Source organism: Mustelus asterias, chromosome 17 (genome assembly GCF_964213995.1).
Source record: "Mustelus asterias chromosome 17, sMusAst1.hap1.1, whole genome shotgun sequence".
In the NCBI taxonomy this organism is placed as follows: domain Eukaryota; kingdom Metazoa; phylum Chordata; class Chondrichthyes; order Carcharhiniformes; family Triakidae; genus Mustelus; species Mustelus asterias.
This window is the reverse complement of record NC_135817.1, coordinates 6064935-6091150: the sequence shown is the minus strand read 5'-3', so window position 1 is coordinate 6091150 and position 26216 is coordinate 6064935. Positions and strand designations below refer to the sequence as shown.

General features: G+C 42.5%; 1 protein-coding gene across 22 annotated transcripts in view; it reads right to left on the bottom strand.

Moving 5' to 3' along the window:
• LOC144506293 (RCC1 and BTB domain-containing protein 2-like) overlaps nucleotides 1-25761 on the bottom strand; it is a 109962-nt gene extending 84201 nt beyond the window's left edge. For 18 of the 22 annotated variants that reach the window (XM_078232196.1, XM_078232211.1, XM_078232197.1 and 15 more), the window contains exons 1-5: nucleotides 25458-25741; nucleotides 22887-23053; nucleotides 21731-21881; nucleotides 20075-20241; nucleotides 16661-16819 (exon numbers count right to left, since the gene is read on the bottom strand). In XM_078232196.1, the coding sequence (XP_078088322.1) occupies nucleotides 16661-16819; nucleotides 20075-20241; nucleotides 21731-21881; nucleotides 22887-23012 (603 nt within the window). In that variant the 5' untranslated portion in view covers nucleotides 23013-23053; nucleotides 25458-25741. Of the gene's footprint in view, nucleotides 1-16660; nucleotides 16820-20074; nucleotides 20242-21730; nucleotides 21882-22886; nucleotides 23054-25138 lie in introns of all 22 variants that reach the window. The other 4 variants (XM_078232208.1, XM_078232203.1, XM_078232191.1 and 1 more) reach the window with 2 other exon arrangements.
• Nucleotides 25762-26216: the final 455 nt, after the last annotated feature.

The window sequence follows — 26216 nt, the reverse complement described above, 5'->3', positions numbered from 1 at the left end:
TTGGGGAAAGGAAAAAATCCTAGTAGGTTAGAGAAGATTTTAAACCATTAGGCATTTAAGGCACTGACAGAACTACCAGCATTGAGTAAGGGGTAAGGGGTTTGGGGTTACCCCTAGGGTAAGGGATTTGGATGGGAAGGAGTTTGTGAGGTGTGTTCAGGAGGGTTTCCTGACACAGCATGTGGATAAACCTACAAGAGAGGCTGTACTCGATCTGGTACTGGCTAATGAGCCTGGAAGGTGTTGGATCTCTCAGTGGGGGAGCATCTTGAGGATAGTGATCATAACTCTATCTCCTTTACGCTAACATTGGAAAGAGATAGGATCAGACAAGCTAGGAAAGTGTTTATCTGGAGTAAGGGGAAATATGAAGCCATCAGGCAGGAGATTAGAGGCGTAAATTGGAAGGAGGTATTCTCAAGGGAAAGTACCGAAGGAAGGTGGCAGATTTTCAAGGAATGTTTGTCTGGAGTTCTACATGACAACGTTCCGATGAGACAGGGGGGTTTTGGTAGGTTACGGGAACCGTGGTGCACGAAAGTTGTGCTGAACCTAGTCAAAAGGAAAAGGAAAGCGTACAATAGGTTCAGAGAGCTAGGCGATGATGGGGATCTAGATGAGTATACGGCTTGTAGGAAGGGACTTAAGAAGGAAATTAGGAGAGCCAGAAGGGGTCACGAGAAGGCCTTGGCAGGTAAGATTAAGGAGAACCCTAAGGCGTTCTATAAATATGTGAAGAGTAAAAGGATGAGATGTGAAGGAATAGGACCTATAAAATGTGAAGGTGAGAAAGTCTGTACGGAACCGGAAGAAATAGCAGAGGTGCTTAATGAATACTTTACCTCGATATTCATGGTGGAAAAAGACCTGGGTGGTTGTACTACAGGATTGCGGCAGACTGAGAAGATTGTGTTTGTCGACATTAAGAAAGAGGATGTGTTGAAAATTTTGAATAGCATCAAGATAGATAAGTCGCCGGGGCCGGATGGGATGTACCCCAGGTTACTGTGGGAGGCGAGGGAAGAGATTGCAGAGCCTCTGGCGATGATCTTTACGTCGTCGATGGAGATGGGAGAGGTTACGGAGGATTGCGGATGTGGTTCCTATATTCAAGAAAGGGAATAGGGATAGCCCAGGAAATTACCGACTGGTGAGTCTAACGTCAGTGGTTCGTAAGTTGATGGAGAAGATCCTGAGGGACAGGATTTATGAACATTTAGAGAAGTTTAGTATGCTCAAAAGTAGTCAGCACGGCTTTGTCAAAGGCAGATTGTGCGTAACGAGCCTGGTGGAGTTCTTTGAAAATGTGACTAAACACGTTGACGAAGGAAAAGCGGTAGATGTGGTTTACATGGACTTCAGCAAGGCGTTCGATAAGATCCCCCATGCAAGACTTCTCGAGAAAGTGAGAGGGTATGGGATCCAAGGGGCTGTTGCCTTGTGGATCCAGAACTGGCTTGCCTGCAGAAGGCAGAGAGTGGTTGTAGATGGGTCTTTTTCTGAATGGAGGTCGGTCACCAGTGGAGTGCCCCAGGGATCTGTTCTGGGACCCTTGCTGTTTGTCATTTTCATAAATGACCTGGATGAGGAAGTGGAGGAATGGGTTGGTAAGTTTGCCGACGACACAAAGGTTGGTGGTGTTGTGGATAGTTTGCAGGGATGTCAGAAGCTGCAGCGTGACATAGATAGGATGCAAGACTGGGCGGAGAAGTGGCAGATGGACTTCAACCCAGATAAATGTGTAGTGGTACATTTTGGCAGGTCAAATGGGATGAAGGAGTATAATATCAAGGGTAAGACTCTTAGCAGTGTAGAGGATCTGAAGGACCTTGGGGTCCGGGTCCATAGGACTCTTAAATCGGCCTCGCAGGTAGAGGAGGTGGTTAAGAAGGCGTATGGTGTGCTGGCCTTCATCAATCGCGGGATTGAGTTTAGGAGTCGGGAGATAATGATGCAGCTTTATAAGACCCTCGTCAGACCACACTTGGAGTACTGTGCTCAGTTCTGGTCGCCTCATTACAGGAAGGATGTAGAAATTATTGAAAGGGTGCAGAGAAGATTTAAAAGGATGTTGCCTGGATTGGGTAGCATGCCTTATGAGGATAGGTTGTGGGAGCTCAAGTCTTTTCTCCTTGGAGAGACAAAGGATGAGAGGTGACCTGATAGAGGTGTACAAGATGTTGAGAGGTATGGATCGGGTGGATTCTCAGAGGCTTTTTCCCAGGGCTGAAATGGCTGCTACAAGAGGACACAGGTTTAAGGTGCTGGGGAGTAGGTACAGAGGAGATGTCAGGGGTAAGTTTTTCACTCAGAAGGTGGTGGGTGAGTGGAGTCGGCTGCCGTCAATGGTGGTGGAGGCAAACTCGATAGGGTCTTTTAAGAGACTTCTGGATGAGTACATGGGACTTAATAGGATTGAGGGTTATAGGTAAGCCTATATTTAGGCCTAGGTAGGTAGGGACATGACCGGTGCAACTTGTGGGCCGAAGGGCCTGTTTGTGCTGTAGTTTTTCTATGTTCTATGTTCTAAATGACTCTAAATCAGACTTAAGCTAACAAGAGAATAATTTACACACGTGAATGCAGTACGAAATTTAGACACGTGATTGTGATTTAAAACACATATTTTGGTATATTTTAAATGTATTAAGTGTATTTTATAAAAGTAATTTGTGCACTTTAGCCGAGAGGAAGTTGCTGCAAGGCCTGATGGTACAGGGATTTTCAGACAGAACCACATTCTTCGGAAACAATGAAACCTCAGAATGTGCGAGTTCTTATCAACAAGAATTGCTAGCAGTAAGGTTCTCAGGGCTGCTTATGAATAGAGATATTCACTATTCAGATAAGACAATGCCTTCTCAGACGCGAGAACCTGCATTCGTCTGATTTAGCCGGTGACGTGGAGGAAAATGGTGGGAATATTAACTTTGACCTCAACATCTGGGGTTGCTAAGCAATAGAGGAAGTTGAGTCAGCAGTAGGGGGTGGAAGCATCCAGATTCCATGGACAATGAAATCCCATCATGTCAGAGGGAAAAAGCAATTGGCTAAAGTATGCGACAGATATCATTAATGATTTAAATGTATTGAAGATGATTGATTCAGAGCTAATGAAAGGCAGGAGAATTTGATAAGAAAAATGTATAATTGATGTATCCGAAACTGTATGTGTCAGGAGTTTATTGGAGATGTCAGGCTGCTCTATGTCTGGAGGAACCAAGGACTCTTTGATAATCTCCCCTGCAACTCGCTGGTCAAATAAAAGATACGTCTTTAAACTGGGTCACTGGCTTTTGTGAGTCTTTGTATTGGCTGAAGTTTCGGCGATACCCGGCCACCTCACAAACCCCACTAACAACACCCAAAGAAAAATCCGGGAGGCAAAAGGGCATGTGATGGGAAGAGAAAGCCTGAGACATCCAACATTATGTTGATCATCATGACAAAGCTTTTTTGAAGACACCAGGGCCATCTAGAGACTTAGATCAAATGGAAAAAATCCCTTTCACTCACAAGATCACAAGTGATTTTCTTCATGGATGGCAATGCCACCTAATGCTGCAAAGAACATTTTCAACAACCCGACCACAGTGACAGTTAATACTCTAAGGCTATCCTCCAGTAGAATTTTTGGGTGAGCCACCATCAATGGGAGAGCTACCACAAGGAAATAAATGGATAAAAAGCAACAAAGCTTATGGCCTGATGGTATTCCAACTGAGATCTTCACCTTCCAAACATGGTCTTGTCAGACAAATCTGGATAGCTAAACTGGTCAATCTCAATCACGTCATCATCGTGAAGCATAGATCGGAAGTGTTCACACCTCCACAAGTGAAGTGATAAAAACATTTTCGAATAAAGCATCTGCAAGAAATTGAAGCATCAAAAGGCCAACCTGAATCTGCAAAAAAGTACATTCACATTGCACTCAACAGCTTTAAATGTACTTTCTAGATCTGCATTAGTCCTTTTGAGATTGGGGAAAGGAACACAGAAAACTCCACCATAGTGGCAAGCATAGCTGCCTCACAGCGCCAGGGACCTGGGTTTGATTCCGGCTTCGGGTAACTGTCTGTGTGGAGTTTGCACATTCTCTCAATGTCTGCATGGGTTTCCTCCGGGTGCTCCGGTTTCCTCCCACAGTCCAAAGATATGCGGATTAGGTTGATTGGCGATGCTAAACTGACCCTAGTGTCAGGGGCTTAGTAGGGTACATATGTGGCCTTATGGGAATAGGGCTGGGTGGGATTGTGGTTGGTGCAGACTCGATGGGCTGAATGGCCTCCTTCTGCACTGTAGGGATTCGATGAAATCCAAGAAAAACGTCAACAACAACATTAAGAACGCTTCACTGCACCCATCAAGCTGACCAAAGCACATGACTCAGTAAATTGCAAAGATCTGTGGATTGTGCTCCAAAGATCTAATTGCTTTATGACTGCAACTGTCTTGAATGGGAGATCTGAAACAGGCGCCTTAAAAATCGAGACCAGGGTCAAGCAGGCTGAGAGCTAGTCCCCCATACTGTTTATAATCTACTTGACAGTGCCTATTCACTTCATCAAAGCTCAACTGACCTCTGGTGTCAGTAATAAATACAATCTAGATGGAAGACCCTTTAATCTCAGCCACCACAGTGCCAAAACCACAATAGACACAGTCATCAAACCCATATCTGATCATTCCATCTCCCATACGTGCATTAGGCAAAACTCTGGAATATGTTAAACACTTTTACCTTGGCTAAAAGCCTTCTCAAAAGGGCACCACTGAAGAGCAGATCCAACACCTCAGCCTCTGCAAATTATAGCGATGAGTGTTTTACTTAAAGACTTCCATAAGTCAACAAAAGTGCTATTGTACTGAGCTGTTGTCATCGCCACACTCCTGTACTCCTATAACAGCATAAGAGAATTTCCATCAGCAAATCCTCCATCACATCCTCAGATTCACTGGGAGCATTGTTAAGCACAAGCTAGTATCCTGCTTGAAGCCAGATCCACAAACATTCAGACAAAACCCCTGAACCCCCGTTGAAAAATGTCATCATCGCCAGTTTTGTCCAAAACTGATCTTTGTCAATGATCTTGTTGAAAAGCACATCTCATCACCAGTTTTGGCTTTTACTGTTATATATTAATTATATGCTCAGTTTACTTGAACAAGATAAAAAACTGAAAAGGTTGCCACATTATGGGTGACAGTTCGTCGAGTTTTATTAGATAGGCGTTGCTAGTCTAGGATGGAAGAAATGTCACTGGTGACATCACCACACTGGTTTACAATATATAACATCCTTCTCCCTTTACTACAACAGTACGACAAAGAGCTTTAAATATTAATACATGACTAAGTATTATCATAGACATATGTACAGTTTTTGGTGGACATCGATTTTGTTTTGGTAAGATACAACAGTCTGGAGTCTTGTCTTCAATATCCTTGGTAGTTTGTTCTTCATCTTGTGAAGTTGCTTCCTTGTCAACTTCCATCGGCGTGGGTTTTTCTACCAGAGTAAAATCGGAACTCAGTTCTGAAATAATACTTGGTTCAGGAATTTCACAACCTTGGGTGTCTGCCTTATTGAGACAGACTCCGCTAATTCACTCTTTGAAACAAGGATTTGATCCATGTATCTCCTCCAAATTTTCTCGACATCAAGTTGTACGGTGTAAGAAATCGGACCCATCTTAGGTGGAATGGTTGCAGGAACCCACTTCCTCACTTGTGAAGTAGTTTCTTGTTAAAACTCGTTCTCCTGGATTAAAACTGCTCTGATTCGATGTTTGTTCATGGTGACTGATTTGCGCTTGTTGTTGTCGCTCTGTTATTGCAGTATCAGAAAATTGAATCTGGTTTTTAGTTTCCATCTCAAGAACAACATTACTGGCAAATTTTGTGTTGTTGCATGAGCAGTGTTCTGATAGCATGTGAGAAAGTTGCTTACTGTGCTGGTTAATTAATCTTCATCTTTTGATGCTCTAATGGCATGCTTCAGTGCTGATGTGGAGATGCCGGCGTTGGACTGGGGTAAACACAGTAAGAAGTCTCATAACACCAGATTTAAGTCCAACAGGTTTATTTGGTAGCAAAAGCCACTAGCTTTCGGAGTGCTGCTCCTTTGTCAGGTAAGTGGGAATTCTGTTCACAAAAGGGCATATAAAGACACAAACTCAATTTACAAAATAATGGTTGGAATGCGGGTCTTTACAGGTAATCAAGTCTTAAAGGTACAGACAGTGTGAGTGGAGAGAGGGTTAAACACAGGTTAAAGAGATGTGTATTGTCTCCAGACAGGACTGTAAGTGAGATTTTGCAAGCTCACGCAAGTCGTGGGGGTTACAGATAGTGTGACATGAACCCAAGATCCTGGTTGAGGCCGTCCTCACGTGTGCGGAACTTGGCAAACAGTCTCTGCTCAGCGATTCTGCGTTGTCGTGTGTCGTGAAGGCTGCCTTGGAGAATGCTTACCCGAAGATCAGAGGCCGAATGCCCGTGACTGCTGAAGTGTTCCCCAACAGGAAGAGAACACTTTTGCCTGATGATTGTCGAGCGGAGTTTTCATCCGTTGTCGTAGCGCCTGCATGGTCTCCCCAATGCACACATGGAGCAGTTGAACCAGGAGCATTCCTCGTCACAATGGATGTCTCGGCACACTGCACCAGCATCCCTCACGACGATGGCATTGCTGCAACTGCCTCAGTACTCAACGTCGACAACTGCCAGTCTCCAGATGCAATTTTACAACTCATCCGCTTCATCCTGGACCACAACGTCTTCACCTTCAACAACCAGTTCTTCATCCAGACACACGGAACAGCCATTGGACCAAATTCGTACCTCAATATGCCAACATCTTCATGCACAGGTTCGAACAAGACCTCTTCACCGCACAGGACCTTCAACCGATGCTATACACTAGATACATCGATGACATTTTCTTCCTTTGGACTCATGGTGAACAATCACTGAAACAACTATATGATGACATCAACAAGTTCCATCCCACCATCAGACTCACCATGGATTACTCTCTGGAATCGGTTGCATTATTGGACAACGCATCTCCATCAAGGACGGTCACCTCAGCACCTCACTGTACCGCAAGCCCACGGATAACTTCACGATGCTCCACATCTCCAGCTTCCACCCGAAACACGTAAAAGAAGCCAACCCCTACGGACAAGCCCTCCGAATACACAGGATCTGCTCAGATGAGGAGGATCGCAACAGACACCTCCAGACGCTGAAAGATGCCCTCATAAGAACAGGATATGGCGCTCGACTCATCGATCGACAGTTCCGACGCGCCACAGCGAAAAACCGCACCGACCTCCTCAGAAGACAAACACGGGACACGGCGGACAGAGTATCCTTCATCGTCCAGTACCTCCCCGGAGCGGAGAAGCAACGGCATCTCCTCCGGAGCCTTCAATATGTCATTGATGAAGACGAATACCTCGCCGAGGCGATCCCCACACCCCTACTACTTGCCTTCAAACAACCGCACAACCTCAAACAGACCATTGTCCGCAGCAAACTACCCAGCCTTCAGGAGAACAGTGACCACGACATCATACAACCTTGCCACAGCAACCTCTGCAAGACGTGCCGGATCATCGACACGGATGCCATCATCTCACGTGAGAACACCATCCACCAGGTACACGGTACCTACTCTTGCAACTCGGCCAACGTTATCTACCTGATACGCTGCAGGAAAGGATGTCCCGAGGCATGGTACATTGGAGAGACAATGCAGACGCTACGACAATGGATGAATGAACACCGCTCGACAATCACCAGGCAAGAGTGTTCTCTTCCTGTTGGGGAACACTTCAGTGGTCCTGGGCATTAGGCCTCTGATCTTCGGGTAAGCGTTCTCCAAGGCGGCCTTCACGACACACGACAACACAGAGTCGCTGAGCAGAGACCGATAGCCAAGTTCCACATGTGAGGACGGCCTCAACCAGGATCTTGGGTTCATGTCACACTATCTGTAACCCCCATGACTTACCTTGGCTTGCAAAATCTCACTAACTGTCCTGTCTGGAGACAATACACATCTCTTTAACCTGTGTTTAACCCTCTCTCCACTCACACTGTCTGTACCTTTACGACTTGATTACCTGTAAAGACTCGCATTCCAACCATTATTTTGTAAACTGAGTTTGTGTCTTTATATGCCCTGTTTGTGAACAGAATTCCCACTTACCTGATGAAGGAGCAGCACTCCGAAAGCTAGTGGCTTTTGCTACCAAATAAACCTGTTGGACTTTAACCTCGTGTTGTGAGACTTCTTACTATGCTTCAGTGCCACAAGGTTGGGGGGGTGGTTTACTCAACCACTCAGTCGAGGTTTCTTAGATAGGTGTTGCTTGCTTACAGTGCAGATTGGAAGGGGAAACTTGCAAATGTCTCTGATGAAGTCACTACATATCACGTGACTAATCAAACAGCAATGCATTGATTTACAATACATAATAGCGTGTAAACACACAAGCATGGTAAATAAAGTTGGTGGTAACCTGTAGGTGCAAATAGCCAGAGAATGTGATGTTGTGGCGATATTGCATAAATGGTTTAGAAAAAAGGCAAGCCTGCATAATATATATTCCTGGATACAAGGTGTTCAGGAATGATAGGAGGTGAGGTGACTGTAATAATTTAGGAGATCATTACAATGCTGGGGAGAATGTCATGGAAGGTTCAAGAACAGAATCTATTGTGACATTAGTGTACCTTTAAATATATTTTTAAAATCATGTTCTCTGCAGTTATAAGCAGACCTTTTCAGGCTTTTTTCTCATTGTTGCTGGGCCGTCTGCTAGAAGTCCTTTTATTGCTACTTCAATGGCTTAAATGGGGTTTTGTCTATTTTTATTCTGGGATCTTTTCTGACCTTGCATTGTGAGGGGGAAAATTGATTAACAAGTCCAAGTCAGGTGATTCCTTCCCAGGAGAAAATCTCAGGATTCATTTTCAGTTTTAGTTTAAGAGGTGGTGGACATCAGATTGAAGCAGGGTTTCTCTCTCTCTCTCTCTCCCTGGTATTGGAAATTCTGCTGTTAGCTGGAAGCAAGGTTCCTGGCCTTCCTGGAGTAGAAAATCTGCTGTCGGTGGTTGGCTTGCCTAGAATCTCTCTCTTCCTAGTGTTTTGGGAAGCTGTTCTGACTCCAAGCTTGTCTGTGTGTGCCTCAAGAGAGCTGCAGCATTCAACCAAAGGACTAAATTCCAGTATCACATGAGCATTAGTCTTTGCTGTGTTAAACCTGTGGCAAAGGTTTTATGGGATTTGTTTCATTGGAACAGTGTTTAGCTATTAAGGGTTATACAATATCATGGGGTTTTTTTGCAATTGGTAAAAGTTATTGCCAATTTTCTTTCTATACATGTTAACTGTACACTTAAATAAACTTTGTTTGATAAAAGCTCCTTAGTGGGTCATTTGAATCATAACTGAAGTGAGATGTCTCATGCTCACCCTAGCCAAATTCAAAGTGGAAAACTCATGATCCAGGCAAACTTCATAGAACAGTTTGGAATTTCTGACCTGAATTATAAAACTATTTTTAAGTGTTAAGAACAATAGAGGTACCATTACACTACCACAGATATTATATAGGCCATTGTCTGCAGGGAAATACATAAAGAAGCAAATTTGCAAGGACGTTAAGAGTATTAATAATGAGGGAACTTCAATTATCCTAAAATAGTCATAGTACAAAGGGTTTGGGGGGTGGGGCAGAGGGGGAAATTGGCAAGGACAGGAGGAGAGTTTCTGAAGTGCATCTGGAGAATTTTCTTCATTGGATCCAAAATATACTAATGAGGAAGGAAGCATTCCTGGTTCTGGGAAAAGAAGTGGATCAAGTGACAGTCAGGGAACCTTAAAGAACACAATCATAGGGTTTAAGTTAGTCATGGAACTGATGAGGAGAAAATGAGAGTAAAAATCCTATATTGGAAAGGAGAACAGGCCCACCACAAGTCAAACTGGAATCAAAGATTGGCAGGCAAAACTGTGGCAGAACAATAGACTGCCTTTAAAGAGAGAATGGTTTGGATATATTCAAAGGTATGTCTCCACGAAGTGAAAAGATAGGGCAACCAATGCCAAAGTTCCTTATAGATGAAAGAGACAGAAAGTAGGGTGAAACTGAAAAAGAGGGCATAACAAAAGTCCAATTAATAATACAAGGAAGAACCAGGCTGAAAGTTCAGAAGGGAAATGGAAAAGAAATACAAGAGATTATGAAAATATATTGGCATTTAACATGAAAAGGAATATAAAATACCAAATAGGGCAGAGAGCATGGCTAAGGTACTAAATAAGCATCTGCATTTATCATAGAAAAAGTTATAATTAAAGAAAAAGTAGTTGAGACACTGGATAGACTACACATTGATGAAGAGGAGGCAATAAAAAGGCTGAAATAAAAAAAAACAGAAAATGCTTAAAGTTTAATATTGGACTCTAAACTTCTTTGACACTGAAGTCATATTGGACTTCTGTTTTTCTCTCTCTGCAGGTACTGCCAGACTTGCTGAGGTTTTCCAGCGTTTTCTGATTTTATTTCAGATTTCCAGCATTCAAGTATTTTGTTTTTACAATAAAAGAGTTGGCCATATTTAAAGTCAAGTCACCAGGACCACATGCGATGCATCCAAGGATGCTAAGGGAAATAAGGATGGAAATTGCAGAGGTACTTTCCATAAACTTCCACTCTTTCTTGGGTATGGGGGTGGTGCCAGAGGACTGCAGAACAGCAAATATTACATCCTTGCTCAAAAAAAAGTGAAAGGATATACCCAGCAACGACAAGCCAACTAGTTTAACCTTGGTATTGGAAAAACTTTCAGAAGGCATAATTAACTATCACTTAGACAAACGTGGATTAGAGAAAGCCAGCACAGATATGTTAGGGGCAACTCATGTTTAACTAATTTGATTGTGTTTCTTGGTAAGGTAACAAAGATAGTTGATGAGGATAATGTATGTAGTTGGTGTATATGTACTTCCAAAAGGCATTTGATAATATGACACATAATAAACTTGTTGGCAAAGTTGGATTTGAAGTTGGCCAAATGACAAAAAACTGAGAGGTTTAGTTTATCTATTAGTGTCACAAGTAGGCTTACATTAACACTACAATAAAGTTACTGTGAAAATCCCCTAGTCACCACACTCCAGTGTCTGTTCGGGTACACTGAGGGAGAATTTAGCATGGCCAATGCACCTAACCAGCGAGATTTTCGGACTGTGGGAGGAAACCCACACAAACACGGGGAGAATGTGCAGACTCCACACAGACAGTGACCCAAGATGGGAATCGAACCCAGGTCCCTAGCGCTGTGAGGCAGCAGTGCTAACCACTGTGCCACCATGTAGTGGTTAATAATTTGGACTGAAGAAAGATTATACAGCAGCATTCCCCATTGATCCATACTAGAAACACTACTTTTCTTGATATATCTTGACTTAGACTTGGGTGTTCAGGGCACAATTTCAATATTTGTAAGAGACACAAAATTTGGGCATATTGTGAACCGAGGGTGAAGGACTTAAAGAGGGTATAGACAGGGAAGACATATGGCAGATTAAATTTAATGCAGAGATTTGTGAAATAGCATACTTTCATATACAGACAGAAGAGAGCCAATAAAGAGGTACACAATTATAAAGGAAATGCAGAAACAGAGATCTGGGGATATACACGTACAAATCAATGAAAGAGGCATGGCAATTTGAGAAAGTGGTTAAAAAAGCACACATGGGTGTTAGAATGTAACCAATGATAACATTGGATCTTTGTAGTGCGACCAATGGTAACATGCTGTAAGGGTCAGCTGACTCAGTAACCAATGATGAAATGATGTGGTGGTCAGCTGACCAGCATAAAGAAGCAGCTGCTGGGGTTTGTGGGAGCTTGGAATGGTCCAGGGTGACGCCTCAAGTGTTGGAGTAATGAAGTTTCTTTATTAAACCATTTGCTTTGATTTATAAGTTGGAGTAAGTTTTGTTTTATTGCCTACACCTGAAGAGTTCTTTCTGGTGGATCAACAATGGGCTTTATAAAAGGGTAGTAAGAGTTTTAACAACACCAGGTTAAAGTCCAACAGGTCTATTTGGTAGCAAATGCCATTAGCTTTCGGAGCGCTGCTCCTTCGTCAGATGGAGTGGATATCTGCTCTCAAACAGGGCATACAGAGACACAAAATGTACAGAATATTGATTAGAATGTGAATCTTTACAGCTGATCAGGTCTTAAAGATACAGACAATGTGAATGGAGGGAGCATTAGGCACAGGTTAAAGAAATGTGTATTGTCTCCAGACAGGACAGCCAGTGAGATTCTGCAAGTCCAGGAGGCAAGCTGTGGGGGTTACCGATAGTGTGACATGAACCCAAGATCCCGGTTTAGACCGTCCTCATGTGTGCGGAACTTGGCTATCAGTTTCTGCTCAGCGACTCTGCGCTGTCGTGTGTCGTGAAGGCCACCTTGGAGAACACTTACCCGAAGATCAGAGGCCGAATGCCCGTGACCGCTGAAGTGCTCCCCCACAGGAAGAGAACAGTCTTGCCTGGTGATTGTCGAGCGGTGTTCATTCATCCGTTGTCGTAGCATCTGCATGGTTTCCCCAATGTACCATGCCTCGGCACATCCTTTCCTGCAGCGTATCAGGTAGACAACGTTGGCCGAGTTGCAAGAGTAGGTACCGTGTACCTGGTAGATGGTGTTCTCACGTGAGATGATGGCATCCGTGTCGATGATCCGGCACATCTTGCAGAGGTTGCTGTGGCAGGGTTGTGTGGTGTCGTGGTCACTGTTCTCCTGAAGGCTGGGTAGTTTGCTGCGGACAATGGTCTGTTTGAGGTTGTGCGGTTGTTTGAAGGCAAGAAGTGGGGGTGTGGGGATGGCCTTGGCGAGATGTTCGTCTTCATCAATGACATGTTGAAGGCTCCGGAGGAGGTGCCGTAGCTTCTCCGCTCCGGGGAAGTACTGGACGACGTAGGGTACTCTGTCCACCGTGTCCCGTGTTTGTCTTCTGAGGAGGTCGGTGCGGTTTTTCGCTGTGGCACGTCGGAACTTTAAGACCTGATCAGCTGTAAAGATTCACATTCTAATCAGTATTCTGTAACTTGATTTTGTGTCTCTGTGCCCTGTTTGAGAGCACATTTCCACTCCATCTGACGAAGGAGCAGCGCTCCGAAAGCTAATGGCATTTGCTACCAAATAAACCTGTTGGACTTTAACCTGGTGTTGTTAAAACTCTTACTGTATTTACCCCAGTCCAATGCCGGCATCTCCACATCATGACTTTATAAAAGGGGCGGAGTATAAAAGCAAGGAAGTTATGATGTATCTTTATAATACTCTGGTTCAACTTCAGCTGGAACATTGCTTCATATTCTGGCCATCACTCTTTAATTGTGAAATCATTCTTTCTGAGTCTCCTTGTGGTATGAGAGCTTGCTGACTTGTAACATTTAAAGTACAAGCTGTTCCACTGCTGGTTACATTTGTTCCTGCCAAGGCTGGACCCACTTGGAGTGTTTTGATAGGTCACGAGATCAATTCAAGGATCAGTAAAACAGCAGCTTGAGTGAGTTTGAATGAGAAAAGTGCCGCAGGTTGAGGTCCCAAAAGTCCCAGGTAAGGAACAAAGACAGGGGATAGAAACAGATCCCAGTTAAGTTGAAAAAAGGAGCACAGAAACAGGTTCTGAATCATTGAAAAGTCTGCTCCCCACAGCGCTTACATGAAGTGGGCATGGGAAAAGCCTTGAATATCAAAGAAGGCAGCCGAAGATTGGTGACTCCAAGTGCTGGCCATTGGGGCAAAGATACCCCTTTGGTGCAGTGGTCTTCTGCTTGGTATGGCCAAATAACTGAAATTGTGCATGTCAGTTGATGTTTGAGTATACTCAAATCCAAGGGAATGTAATCTCATAGGCGAATTGAAACCCTATGCGGCTGCCATTGAAGCAATCGAATTGGAACAACGTTTGGAGAAAATTTCACAGTAAAAGTCTTGGAAGGTGAAGATTGCAAATCCTTGCAAGAGAAGTTGGTTGACTCTATGACTAATAATGTTGGGTAGGTTATTGAGAAATCCATGGAATCTGTTTTGGTTGCAATTGTCATTCATTGTGCAGTTTGATGTGTCCAACCACTGTGTGCCTGTTAATTCACATGTACTTGAATGTTTGAGCCGACCGTAGACATTGTAAATTGGATTATCCTTACTTTTGTTTGTGGCTTTATTCATTTAGTAAGCATCTTGAATTTCAAAATTTGGTTACTTTAAACAAAAGGTTGTTGACCACTAACCAGATCTCATGCACAATCTGGGATCAGGCTAAGAATTGTAACATAAATAAATCTGCGGCTCTTGCAAGATTTCGAATCCCCAGACAAATACGAGTGCTGATTCTTGCTGAGGTTAAGGGTGATAAGATTTCCACAGTGAATTTTGCCATACTGATTGAAAAGCAGAATGGCTTTGGCAATTGCTAAGCCTTTTCTGAAGAGGGAAGATTTGTCCCAGAGTGACCTGCAACAATTAACTAAAGCTAGGTTAACTGCATTAGTGGAAGAGTTAGTATTAAAAGCAGGGGCCAGGAAAGCAAAAATAGCTTAAGTAAATTGCACAACATTTGAGATTGGAAGAACATTTTAATCTGAACAGCAAGTCAGTTTTTAGTTGCTAGAATTTAGTTGCAAATGAAGCAGCTTGAAATAGAAAAATAAATTTTGAAACCTGAATTGGAAAAAGAAAAAAAAACAGAATGAGCAAAAGAAATGGAGATTATGGAGGCTAAACAAAATGAAACTTTTATCTATATAGTATGTATAAATATCTGATGAAAGTTGATGTGAAGTACTTGTAAAGAATTTGTGAAGCCACTATAAAGGAACCTTCACTTTAGCAAAGCTTTCTTTTTTCCAAGGAGATTATTAAAAAAACATTTTCTGTGTCTCTGTGTGAGATGTAAGCTTGCAGTTTGTAGAGATTGTGTAAGGTACAGGATTTTGCACTGCTTGTTAGATTTCATCCTGCCTAGTAATAAGGACCAGGCCCTCTCGGGAATCCTTAGGTCACTAGATCAATTCAAGGATCAGTGAACAGCAGTTTGAGTCAGTTGATGTCAGTTTTTATCAGAAGTAGTATCCTAAGAAGAAGGACAGCAAGAGGTCCCAAAAGGGGGTCCAGGTCAGGGACAAAGAAAAGGATGCTCCCTCTCGGCTGCAATTGGGCACCCTTCCCACCTTCACAGCGCCCCCCCCCCCATCACAAGCCTCCCGCCTCCACCATGGATCCCTGCCAATCACACACTCCCACCACCCCAATCACATGCCACAGACATACCACACCCAACCCCCCCCCCCCCCATCCCATCGTGCACACACTCCCACCACACGGGACCCCCCCCCCCATGGATCCCTCACAATCATGTCCCCATCCCCTCCACCATCACCACAGGCACACCCCCAATCACACCCCCCTTCCCCCAATCGCACACGTGGGCTCTCCCACCAGCACCATGAATGCGCCCTCGACCCCCACCCATCACCACGGACCACCCCGCCCCAATAGTGCACGCCGCACCTCCGACCACCACCCCCACGGACCAACCCTGCTCACCACCACCACGGACCCTTCCAATCGCGCCTCCCCCCATCACGGATTACGTCGTTAAAAATGGCTTGGGTTGATCATGAATGGCCTGACACTGGGCGTTTTTATTCTCCCATTCAAATTTCCCACTTCACTACCCGACTAGCGCAGTAGGGCGGAAAGACTGCACCTATGGATTCCTGTTATATTCAGCGAGTTATTTTACTTCACAAGTTATTCCAGCTCGGAATGCACAGTGTTACACACTTACAGTGCAATATGTTTTCTGGGAAAGAAATGTCCAAAGGAACCTAACTCCAGCTTTAACATTAATTCCTATAGGAACCCATGATTCACTTAAAGTTGTGATTTTCAATAATGCAACCATAACTTTAAGGGAGAAGTTACTGTGTAGGTATGTTTATCAAGGTTATTGAAACACACTGTAAGAGGTTGCATGCTGACAAGTTAGATGGCAAGCTGTTTGCTTACATTTATACCAAATTGTTAATCAAGTACCTGCAACAATGCTGAAATCAAAACCTTCCACCAAGTTTATTAATTTATCAAGAGGCAGTATTTTAAAATCCACATTTCAGGCATTACACTTTCCCTGAAGATGTGAAGACTCAACATTCCACAGGGCATAATTTAGTTCCCACAACATCAGTCACCTGATTACAGTCTTGTGCCGTGGTGTTGCAGGCTAAAACCTTTGTACAATATCAGATGGTGACATCACCCTTGCCTGCCACAAGTCAATTTTTTTTATTGAATTCAAATTTGACCAACCATCATGGGTAGGATTCGAGCCTGAAACTCCAGAGCATTACTCCAGGTCAGTGACCATACTAATAGGCCACAGGGAGAACCCAGTCGACGAACTGACACTTTATGGAAATGCTGACAGCTGACAAGTATTAAGAAATTCAGTAACATAAGCCCTACTAGTATGTAAAAATGACTAATTAATTTTAAATTAAAAGATTAAACATTCAGTTTACCCTTTTAAATCACATGACATTGCTCACCTCTCCATTATCCAGCACTGCCATGGAGGATGACTGACCACAAGCAACAGTCGCAACCACTTTATTTTGTAAGCAACTGGTCACTCTTCGTGGTGTTGGCTGATTAGAAGTGGAGCCTGATCCAACTTGTCCACAGTTATTATAACCCCAGGCATAAACCTATCATAAAAAGTTCAATAAATCCATAAGTAAAATGTTCCTAAACTGTATACAAGATCAATAGTGACTAATTCTCAACTTAAGTTACTCAAGAATCAAGAACAGAAAGCAAGAATTGAATATACAAAAATACTCAAACAAAAGTTCTGCAAGATTGAGACTCATTTTCATCAGTTTGGTTCATTGAAAGCAGTCAAAGTATTAGACAAACACCTGATTCACATTTAGCATTTTTTGTTTTAATTATCTACACAAGCACACATTCACACAGTTACACACACTGATGTATAGATAGCTGTGCAACACTCACTCCCTATTGGCTTATATCAGCCTCCTCACTTTGTGGTTGGGCAAACTGTCTGGGCCGCACATTCTAATTTCATCCTTAAACATTTCCACTTCACACTGGCCTCTAACCCACCGTTTTGTCCAGGCTTTTTGGTCATCCCAGCTATTCTGTCCTTTCTTTAGCTCGACATCCATTTGCCTTTATGTCTTTGTAAAGGGCATTGGCATATTTTTCTACATTAAAAATTCTACTTAAAAGGAACATATTGATATGCCATTATTAATATACCTGTATCGCCATCTACAACACAAAAGTCAGGAGTGTGATGGAATGTTCTCCACTTGCTTGGATAAATGCAGCTTCAATGAAACTCAAGAAACTCGACACCTCCACTACTTTAAACATTCACTTCCTCCACCACCAGTGCATTCTCCCTCTACCATCAGTGTACAGTGGCAGCATTTACAAGATGCACAGCAGCAAACTGCCAAGGCTCCTCCAACAGCACCTTCCAAATCCACAAGCTCTATGACCTAACAGCACAGTCGGTGTACCTACACCAGACTGTAGCAATATTAAAAGGTGGCTCACCACTGACTTCAGGGCAAGTAGGAATGGGCAATCAATGCTAGTCTCACCAGTGATGCCCACATCTTAAGAGCAAATTAAAAGTATATACCCATTAGGACGCAAGTTACCAGAGTGAAACAACATTGGAGAAAATATGTTGTCCCACCTCACCTGCTGTTATATCTGAAAAGTGATTTTGATCAGAAATAAGTTAACATTTGAAATTGTGATAAAGTGCAACTTGAACATTGCTTATCCTATAAGCAACAATGGAAATTGTGCCACATGACAATGAAAGTCAATACCTTCTGTCAGCAAGGGACCTAAACTCCATCGGTTCACTAATTTTCTGAGAGAACCTAAGATTACAGTCCTGTTCCTGGAGATAAAATATCCAATGCCTTGGTCGGGTGATCCCAGCATCTGACAGCACTCACAGGGAATGCCAGCTGACAATTTCTCCTCAAATTTATGGACAGAAAATTAGGGGTGACGGGCCTGTGATTTCCAACTCCAAGTGCTGTTCCAGTCTGGCACTGCTCGATGAGGGGGTCAGCCCTAAAGTGCTCTAATGGCACGTAGAAATGACAGCTATAGCCGCCATTTCACACTGATCACACACAGGCTGTCAATTCAGTCCATCCATACAAGCCAGTGAAGCACTTTTAACATTAGTGGCCCAGACTCGACAACATGAAAGTTCCATACTGGAATGGAATGTTCACAATTGCAATTTTACAGTTGCACATGCAAACCCTGCACAATACAGATTAGTCTTTAGTCCCAAAATCTGTCCCTGTGTAAAAGGGAAGAATCAGAGTTATGAGATTGCAAACCATACTGCAGGAACAGTAATTCTGCATTTTAATAGGATTTTCACTGCAGTTCCCCACTTATCAGAAATAAAATTTTACAAGAATGTGTGTCATAAGGAGACAAAATGTAATGTATGTTTAAGTAGCTCTGCATTTTCCTGCACAAAAAAAACATCTGCCATTATCACCAACTTTCAATCTGTGTAAGAGTTCTATATTTGTCTAATTGAAGTGCTATTATATTGATGAAGTGTGAGTCTTCCAAACTCAATAGCATCTATAGCTTTCATAGCTTTCATAATCAGAGCAAAATCAACAGCATCAATAGCTTTCTTTCTTATCCCAGTGAATAAATGATATACTGAAACATTTTAGAAAGTTTCTGCCGCAACTATCAACAGCTGGAGGATACTTTTGTCACATTTCAAACAGGGTGTTTAGCAGCGAAGTAGGTGAAGGAGAAGACAAGAAACAAACAAACCATTCATGTCAACTAATCACAGGAGACAGTAAGGGATCCCAGGATAGCCGAAATTGAAAATTGAACACCAGGTAATCTAGCCTTGCTGATTTTTAGAGGAACCAAACTCCAATTTCTTCCAACTTTCGATTAGTATTTGAATGTTCAGAAGAGTCTATAGTGGAACAGGTTTTAATGATCCACCCAAAGGAATCAGCTTAATACCCTAACCTCATTCCAATCTTTCTTATTGGGCAGCATGGTGGCACAGTGGTTAGCACTACTGCCTCACAGCGCCAGGGACCCGTGTTAGAGTCCCGGCTTGGGTCACTGTCTGTGTGGAATTTGCACATTCTCCCCATGTCTGCGTGGGTTTCCTCCGGGTGCTCCCAAAGATGTGGGGGTTAGGTGGATTGGCCATGCTGAATTGACCCTTAGTGTCAGGGGGACTAGCTAGGGTTGGGGGATAGGGCCTGGGTGGGATTGTGGTCGGTGCAGACTCGTTGGGCCAAATGGCCTCCTTCTGCACTGTAGAATTCTATGATTATACCTTCTTAAGTGATATACCAGGTGTGAGATCCTCTGTATGGTTTGCTCCAGTTAAAAGGCTTCATTTTAAAGTATTTCTGCCTAATGTAACTAATTGTGCTACGCATTAAGCTAACTTAAGCTAATTTGGGCACATTTTAAAACTCAGCTTGGAAGTCTGGGTTCAGCTTAGAAAATTGGTTATATTTGAAAGTGTGATGTTAAGCAAAAATGATCCTTTGCATAAATAGGCTTTCTTACAAGGTAAACAGCAGTGTTTCATGGTCACAGATGCCAATTGTTTATGCAGCTAGAGACTGCTTGTGCACAGCTCTTTAAAACAGAAGATAAAAGTTATAATGTTCTGTATAGCTATATGTTTGCAGTCCAGTTCTGTTCAGTTGCTGTTTGAATGCTGTATCAATAAAATTAATCTATTTCGCTTTATGTAAAATGCTAATTATAAAGGACGCTTAATAAAGAAGTTGCCACTCATGTTTATTCTGAAGAAGAAAATAGACCCTACACCAGGGGTCCTTGAAATCTTATGTTATTGCAGGAGTATTTGTTTTTTAATAAACATCTTCACTCACTTCCCCATCGGATGTCAGTACCATGGAATGATGAGATCCACAGGCCACCTCGGTTACTTTCTTGTGGAGCAGGTTGGTTGATACCTGACAAGGAGATAATCCTTGAGTAGTTGTCCCATTGCCAAGCTGACTGTAACCATTATTCCCCCAAGCATAAACTTCTCCATCTGCAAACCAACAATAAGCTTTTTTAAAAGATTTAGTAACACAGAAATGTTTTATAATTTGTGCAATTTTTTCTTGGATAAAGAAAGCAATTATCCTTGTCGTTTCACTCAATACCCCAATGAATACAATAATGACTGTTAACAATATCATTACTTTTTTTTTAAACGTTTAAATCTGCACAAATTACAGCTTGTTGGTTCCAAATACCATCACTCTTTTTGAAGCAGCAATTTCTATTTTCTTCTTTAAATCTCCTTTCCTATATGCTATTGAAGGAACCAAATCACAAGAGTGCAGTTCTCCATGCACTGGCCACCCTCATGCGTAAAAAGTGGGCAGTGTTCACTTGAGCCTCGGCAGATAGAGTTTGCAGACTCTTTAACCGTTGTACATGCTGCTTTGAAGCTTGACACAATCCCAAATGGCATCCAAGTAACCACGTTGCTAGCAAGGGTCCTGGTATTGGACTAAAATTGCTTTTTTCTTCCTGAACCCAGAGACTTTGTGGCCAATTACAGCATCCAACTGCCACCAGTAGAAATTGGCTAAATACTAGATCATAGTATGTACAATAAGAATCCGATCAAGGCTTTCTTACAGAATAGTCTGGCCACGTGAAACTTGCATTAATTTCTTAAACTGAACATACTGACTGTCCAAATATTTCCGGTCTGAATGCACAAAGTACAGTAATGTTAACTTAAAACCTTATTTTATGTCAGAATTACACAAGTTCCAACTTGGAAGTTGAACAACAAAACAAATGTGCAAGATTGGTCAGCAAATATAGCGAAATGATTAGAGATATATTCACTGGTCATATCATCGACTGCTTTAGCATTTGATTTTACTTAACACCGAAGCAAACACTGATGTTCTAAAATTATTAAACTTATACATTTATGATTTATTGATTAATGTACATAAATAATTTCCTGGTTGGCAAGAAGTTCAGGTTTAACAAGTCTTTTGATTATTTGCAATTCTGCTCAAATTACACATGCTAATTCATGTAGATTAATACATAAATCACTTCCTGGTACGTAAAAGGCCAAGATTTAAGGAATCCACTCACTAGGCACAATATTGCTCGAATTATAATGGACAGGATACAGATTCCATCCAGCTAGAGACGGTATTTCGCACCACAGGAATGGCCAAGGATTATTGTTAGGAAGTGCAATATCAATTGGAAGTTTAAATATTAATTTAGATGAAATAACAGATTAACAAGGATTTTTTGAAGCTGCAATTGCTCAAGTTCCAGTTATTAAATCTATGATGAATGAGCTGCAGCTACTTTCTCAAAACCAAATCAAAATGCTGAAACTCTAGGAATTTTCAAACTACCCCCACCCCACCTTTCCGTATATTATACAGACATACAAACTCAGGGTAGCTTCACTTTAAACTGAAGCAACTAGAGAGGGAATTTGTTAAAATACTGGAGCATCAGTGAAAGTTATTTTGTTTATTGTAACTTGTTACCTGAAGTAGTAAGCACCACATGGGGTCCACTCCCGTAACTTAGATGAATTATCTTCTTACCACACAAGACGTCTATTTTCTTGGGCTCAATTGTGCTTTGGATATCCCCAGTTCCTAAGCAGCCACTACAGTTAGTGCCAAAGGCAAACACCTGTTGCAGAAACAAGCACTGAAGTCAAATCTCATTTTGTTATTAGTGTTGTAATGTTTGACAATTTAATTTGCTCCTCCATTACAGAATGAGCATTTCATTTTTCAATGTCAAAGAACGATATCCTGCAGAATTTGTATGCTACTTTCATTTTAATTTACCCTCCATAGAACCAACCATAGAATCCCTACAGTGCAAAAGGCAGTCTTCAGCCCATCAAGTCTGCATTGACTCTCTGAAAGAGCATCCTACCCAGGCCTTCCCTGTAAATCCACGCATTTACCATGGCTAATCCACCTAACCTACACATCTTTGGTGGGAGGAAACCCACGTAGAATGTGCAAACTCCACACAAGCAAACTCCATACAGACAGCTCCCCCAAGGCTGGAATCAAACCCAGGTCCCTGGCACAGTGAAGCAGCAGTACTGTTAACCACAGTACCACTCCTGGTTTACATTGTTAAAATACAGAATCGCTAAATTCCATTCCATTGTGAACAACATACAAATTTCCAAGAACAAATTAGCACTAGTTGACACTCTGAATGTCAACTGTTTGGCAACAAACATCAGTAGCCTGGCCTGGTTTCTAGACTACACAATACACCCATTATTGTATCACTTATAGTACCTGATGCTAAAGGAAATTGGAGAACGTGTATCACTAAAACAGAAAGCAAAAGTGTCAGAGTATGTGATTAAAAAAATGTTTGTAAAGTTGGAAACACCCTGCAGGGTCAGGCAGCATCAGTGGAGATAAATGAGGTTTAATGTTTCAAGGTTGATGACTCTCACCAGAACCAGTTCAGGGTGACTACAAGCTCACCGCCAGCCAATCACAGAGTAGCACATAAATGGTTGATAATTTTAAAGGCAATTACAGTTTATCAAGTTCAATATGAAAGCAGATTCCTTATTTTACAAATAACTTCTATTCTATTACAAAAGAAACATCTGATTCAATTTTGTGTTTAATAACTAAGATTCAGGAAGCTTGACATTACCTCATCATCTTCTGTAACGTACAAGGTCTCATTACCAGACGTGCCGAAGACGCAGGCGAGACGAATTGAATTGAGGTCTTGTGGTGGAAGCAAGGCAAATAATGGCCATTTCCCAACATCCACCATGACAAGATTCTCTCAGTGCAGCACAGAGTGACAAACAAGACCTGGAATAAAACCAAAGTAGCAAATAAACACCCAAAGTTGATCTCAGCTGTGCTCCTATTTTCATTGCATCATGATACAATTACAAATGTGAAAGGATAAAACCCTTGGATGCAGGAGAATGCAGCTTTTTAGCTGGTGGAGTAAAAGACTAGTGGGTGCCTTTCTTACAGGTGGGGACACAGGATGTAAAAGGATCATTCAAAGTTCTTCCAGGAGGTAGATGTCTAGCAGCACCAGAAGAAATCTGTATGATTTCAACTTCCCTGCTTTAGATTGTGCATAGCTTAGAAAGAGAAAAAAAACAAAAATATCAAGATTAAAAAGGCAAATATCCAAAAAAAACCTCAAATTTCATTTAGGCTCTTCTTTGGTGTGGGTATAAATTGCTCATTTTCTGCAAAATAACATGAGCAAAAGGACAACCATCCTAAATTTATTATATATAGTCATGAAACCTCTTCAATTTTTAAATTTTGTTTTCATTCCTTCTAAAAATCTTGATTTATATAAAACATTCACAAATATGATGAAAATCCACAGATCCTATAGCCAAACATCCTCTACTCTCCTCCCAAATAACAGGTACAATGCAGAGGAATAATGGCTGACTGTTCTTTGCTTCTGTTTAGCTCCTGAATCATACCAGTTCCAGAACATCACTGCAGGAGTTCCTCAGGATAGTGTCCTAGGCCGGACCATCTTCAGCTGCTTCAACAATGAACTTCCTTCCATGATAAGGTCAGAAGTGGAAATGTTCGCTGATGATTGCACAATGTTCAGCACCCACTCGCAACTCCTCAGATACTGAAGCAGTCCTTGTCCAAATGCAGCAAGACCTGGACAATATCCAGTCTTGGGCTGATAGGTGGCAAGTAGCATTTGTGACACACAAGTACCAGGCAATGACCATCGCCAACAAGTAGAGAGTGTGATGAAATTATCTCCACTTGCACTGGTTTCTTCCCTACTGCCATCAAACTTTTGAATGGACTACCTCACATTAAGTTGATCTTTCTCTACACACTAGCTACGACTGTAACACTACATTCTGAACTCTCTCCTTTCCTTCCCTATGTATGGTATGCTTTGTCTGTATAGCCCACAAGAAACAATACTTTTCACTATATACTAATACATGTGACAAATAATAAATCAAATCAAAAGATGAATGCAACTCCAACATTACTCAGGAAGCTTGACATCATCCAGAACAATGCAGCCTGCTTCATTGGCACTCCATCCACAAACATTCTCACCCTCCCTCACCAACACACAGTGGCAGCAATATGTACCATCTCTCAGATGTACTGCAGGAATTCATCAACGCTACTTAGACAGCAGCTTCCAAATCCATGACTTACTTCTACCATCTAGAAGGACAATGATGGCAGACACATGGGCACACCACCACCTGGAAGCTCCCCTTCAAGATACTCAACACCCTGACTTGGAAATACATCACCGTACTTTCACTGTTGCTGGGTCAAAATCCTAGAACTCCCTCCCTACAACACCATTGGTGTGCCAAGCACAATCTACAGTGGTTCGAGAAGGAATCTCACCATCACCTTCTCCAGGTGGACAACAAATGCTGGCCTAGCCAGTGATGCCCACTGAGTTCAAGGGCAATGAGGGATGTGCAACACATCCAATGAAAGAATAAATTAAAAGATGCAAACCTTGCAAATCTCACTACCATCCTGCCCCATCTGCTCAAAGATCTGTGGGTCGAAAATTATTTGTAAGAAGATCCACAGCAGAAGCCTGTGACTCTGAGTAAAAGTGGCATCCTCCAAGGGAAAGCCGATGACAACAATGGCTGTCCAATAAGCATGAAATCATAACCTGCCACCACTGGTTCTTGCAAATTGGAAGTAATATGCAAGCAAATCCCAAAACTTTGCATCTAATTATTTGCCTACATCATGGCTATTAATCATCCAAAGAGATTTTTGACAGTTTGGGAGAAAAGTTTCTTTTTGAATTGTGGGGAAGGGGGGGAGAGAGAGATACATCTGCCAGGCAGTTAAATGATTATGAAGGATATAGTGCTATTTGTTAGAACAGCACTTTGGTAAACTTACATTTCTTAGCACCTGATCATTTGTGTATAAAGTCTGTAGTCAACGCAGTAAACATTCTGGAGAACACTGGGGGCTGCGTGATGACTCCAAATGTCCTGTTAATACTTATTAATCTTTTAAAACGCAAACAAAATATAAAAACAGGCAAAATCCCCCACCTAAACAGTGATCAGTCACTTTTACTGATTGCATAAACAGAGAACCCATGCTCCAGAAAGTTCATTTATGAAAGCATACACCGCACCCTTATTAAATACATAGAGCAAAATACTTTTTTTCAGATCAGAAGAAGTGCGCTTCCTGCAATGACAAAACTTACAGTCGGGTAAAGTAAACAGATCGACTGCAGGTAGGCCCATCTGAGGCCCGCTCCCAATCGCCGACTCGATTGGGTTTCCTGCGAGTCGGAATTGAGTGCCGAGTGAACCGATTGCAATGGGGGCTGCATGCGCTAATCAGCGTCTATCTAACAGGCGGCTCCCGCGCGCTAGGTTTTGAATCCATCCGCGAGCCTGTGGCGGGCTCCCAACGGCCGACAGCTCGAGACAGACCAGAGGAGCTGTTTACACTGGGTCCGTGTGGGATCAGCAGCAGCTTCAGGGGACATTGTACTCGACACCACCCCCAGTGGCAATCAGCAGCTGCAGGGCACCTGCACAGGGGCCATGACCATATTATAAAGGGCTCAGAAGAGTGGGCGCCATGTCCCATAGAGTTGGAAAGAGGGTACAAAAGAATCGGGAAAGGTCCCCGCTGCTGGTTGCAATACAGAAAACGATTCTATAAAATCGCCGGCTGTAGTAAATACAGTTTACAAGTCTTGTTTTTTGAACGCATAATCTGTAACCTCTGAGGTCCGGGGCATCGTAAATGGAGAGGGAGGGGAACCCTTAGGTAAGGATTGCCTCCACCGTAAGGCAATGTGAGGGAGGAGGTGAACACTGTCAGGGGAGGGGATTAACACTTGGGGTGTCAATTTTAAAGTTGTCACGGGGATAAGGGAGAGGATGAAGACTGTCGATGTAGGTGAACATTGCCAAGGGGTGTGAAGGAGGGGAAGGGCGAACATTGTCTGGGA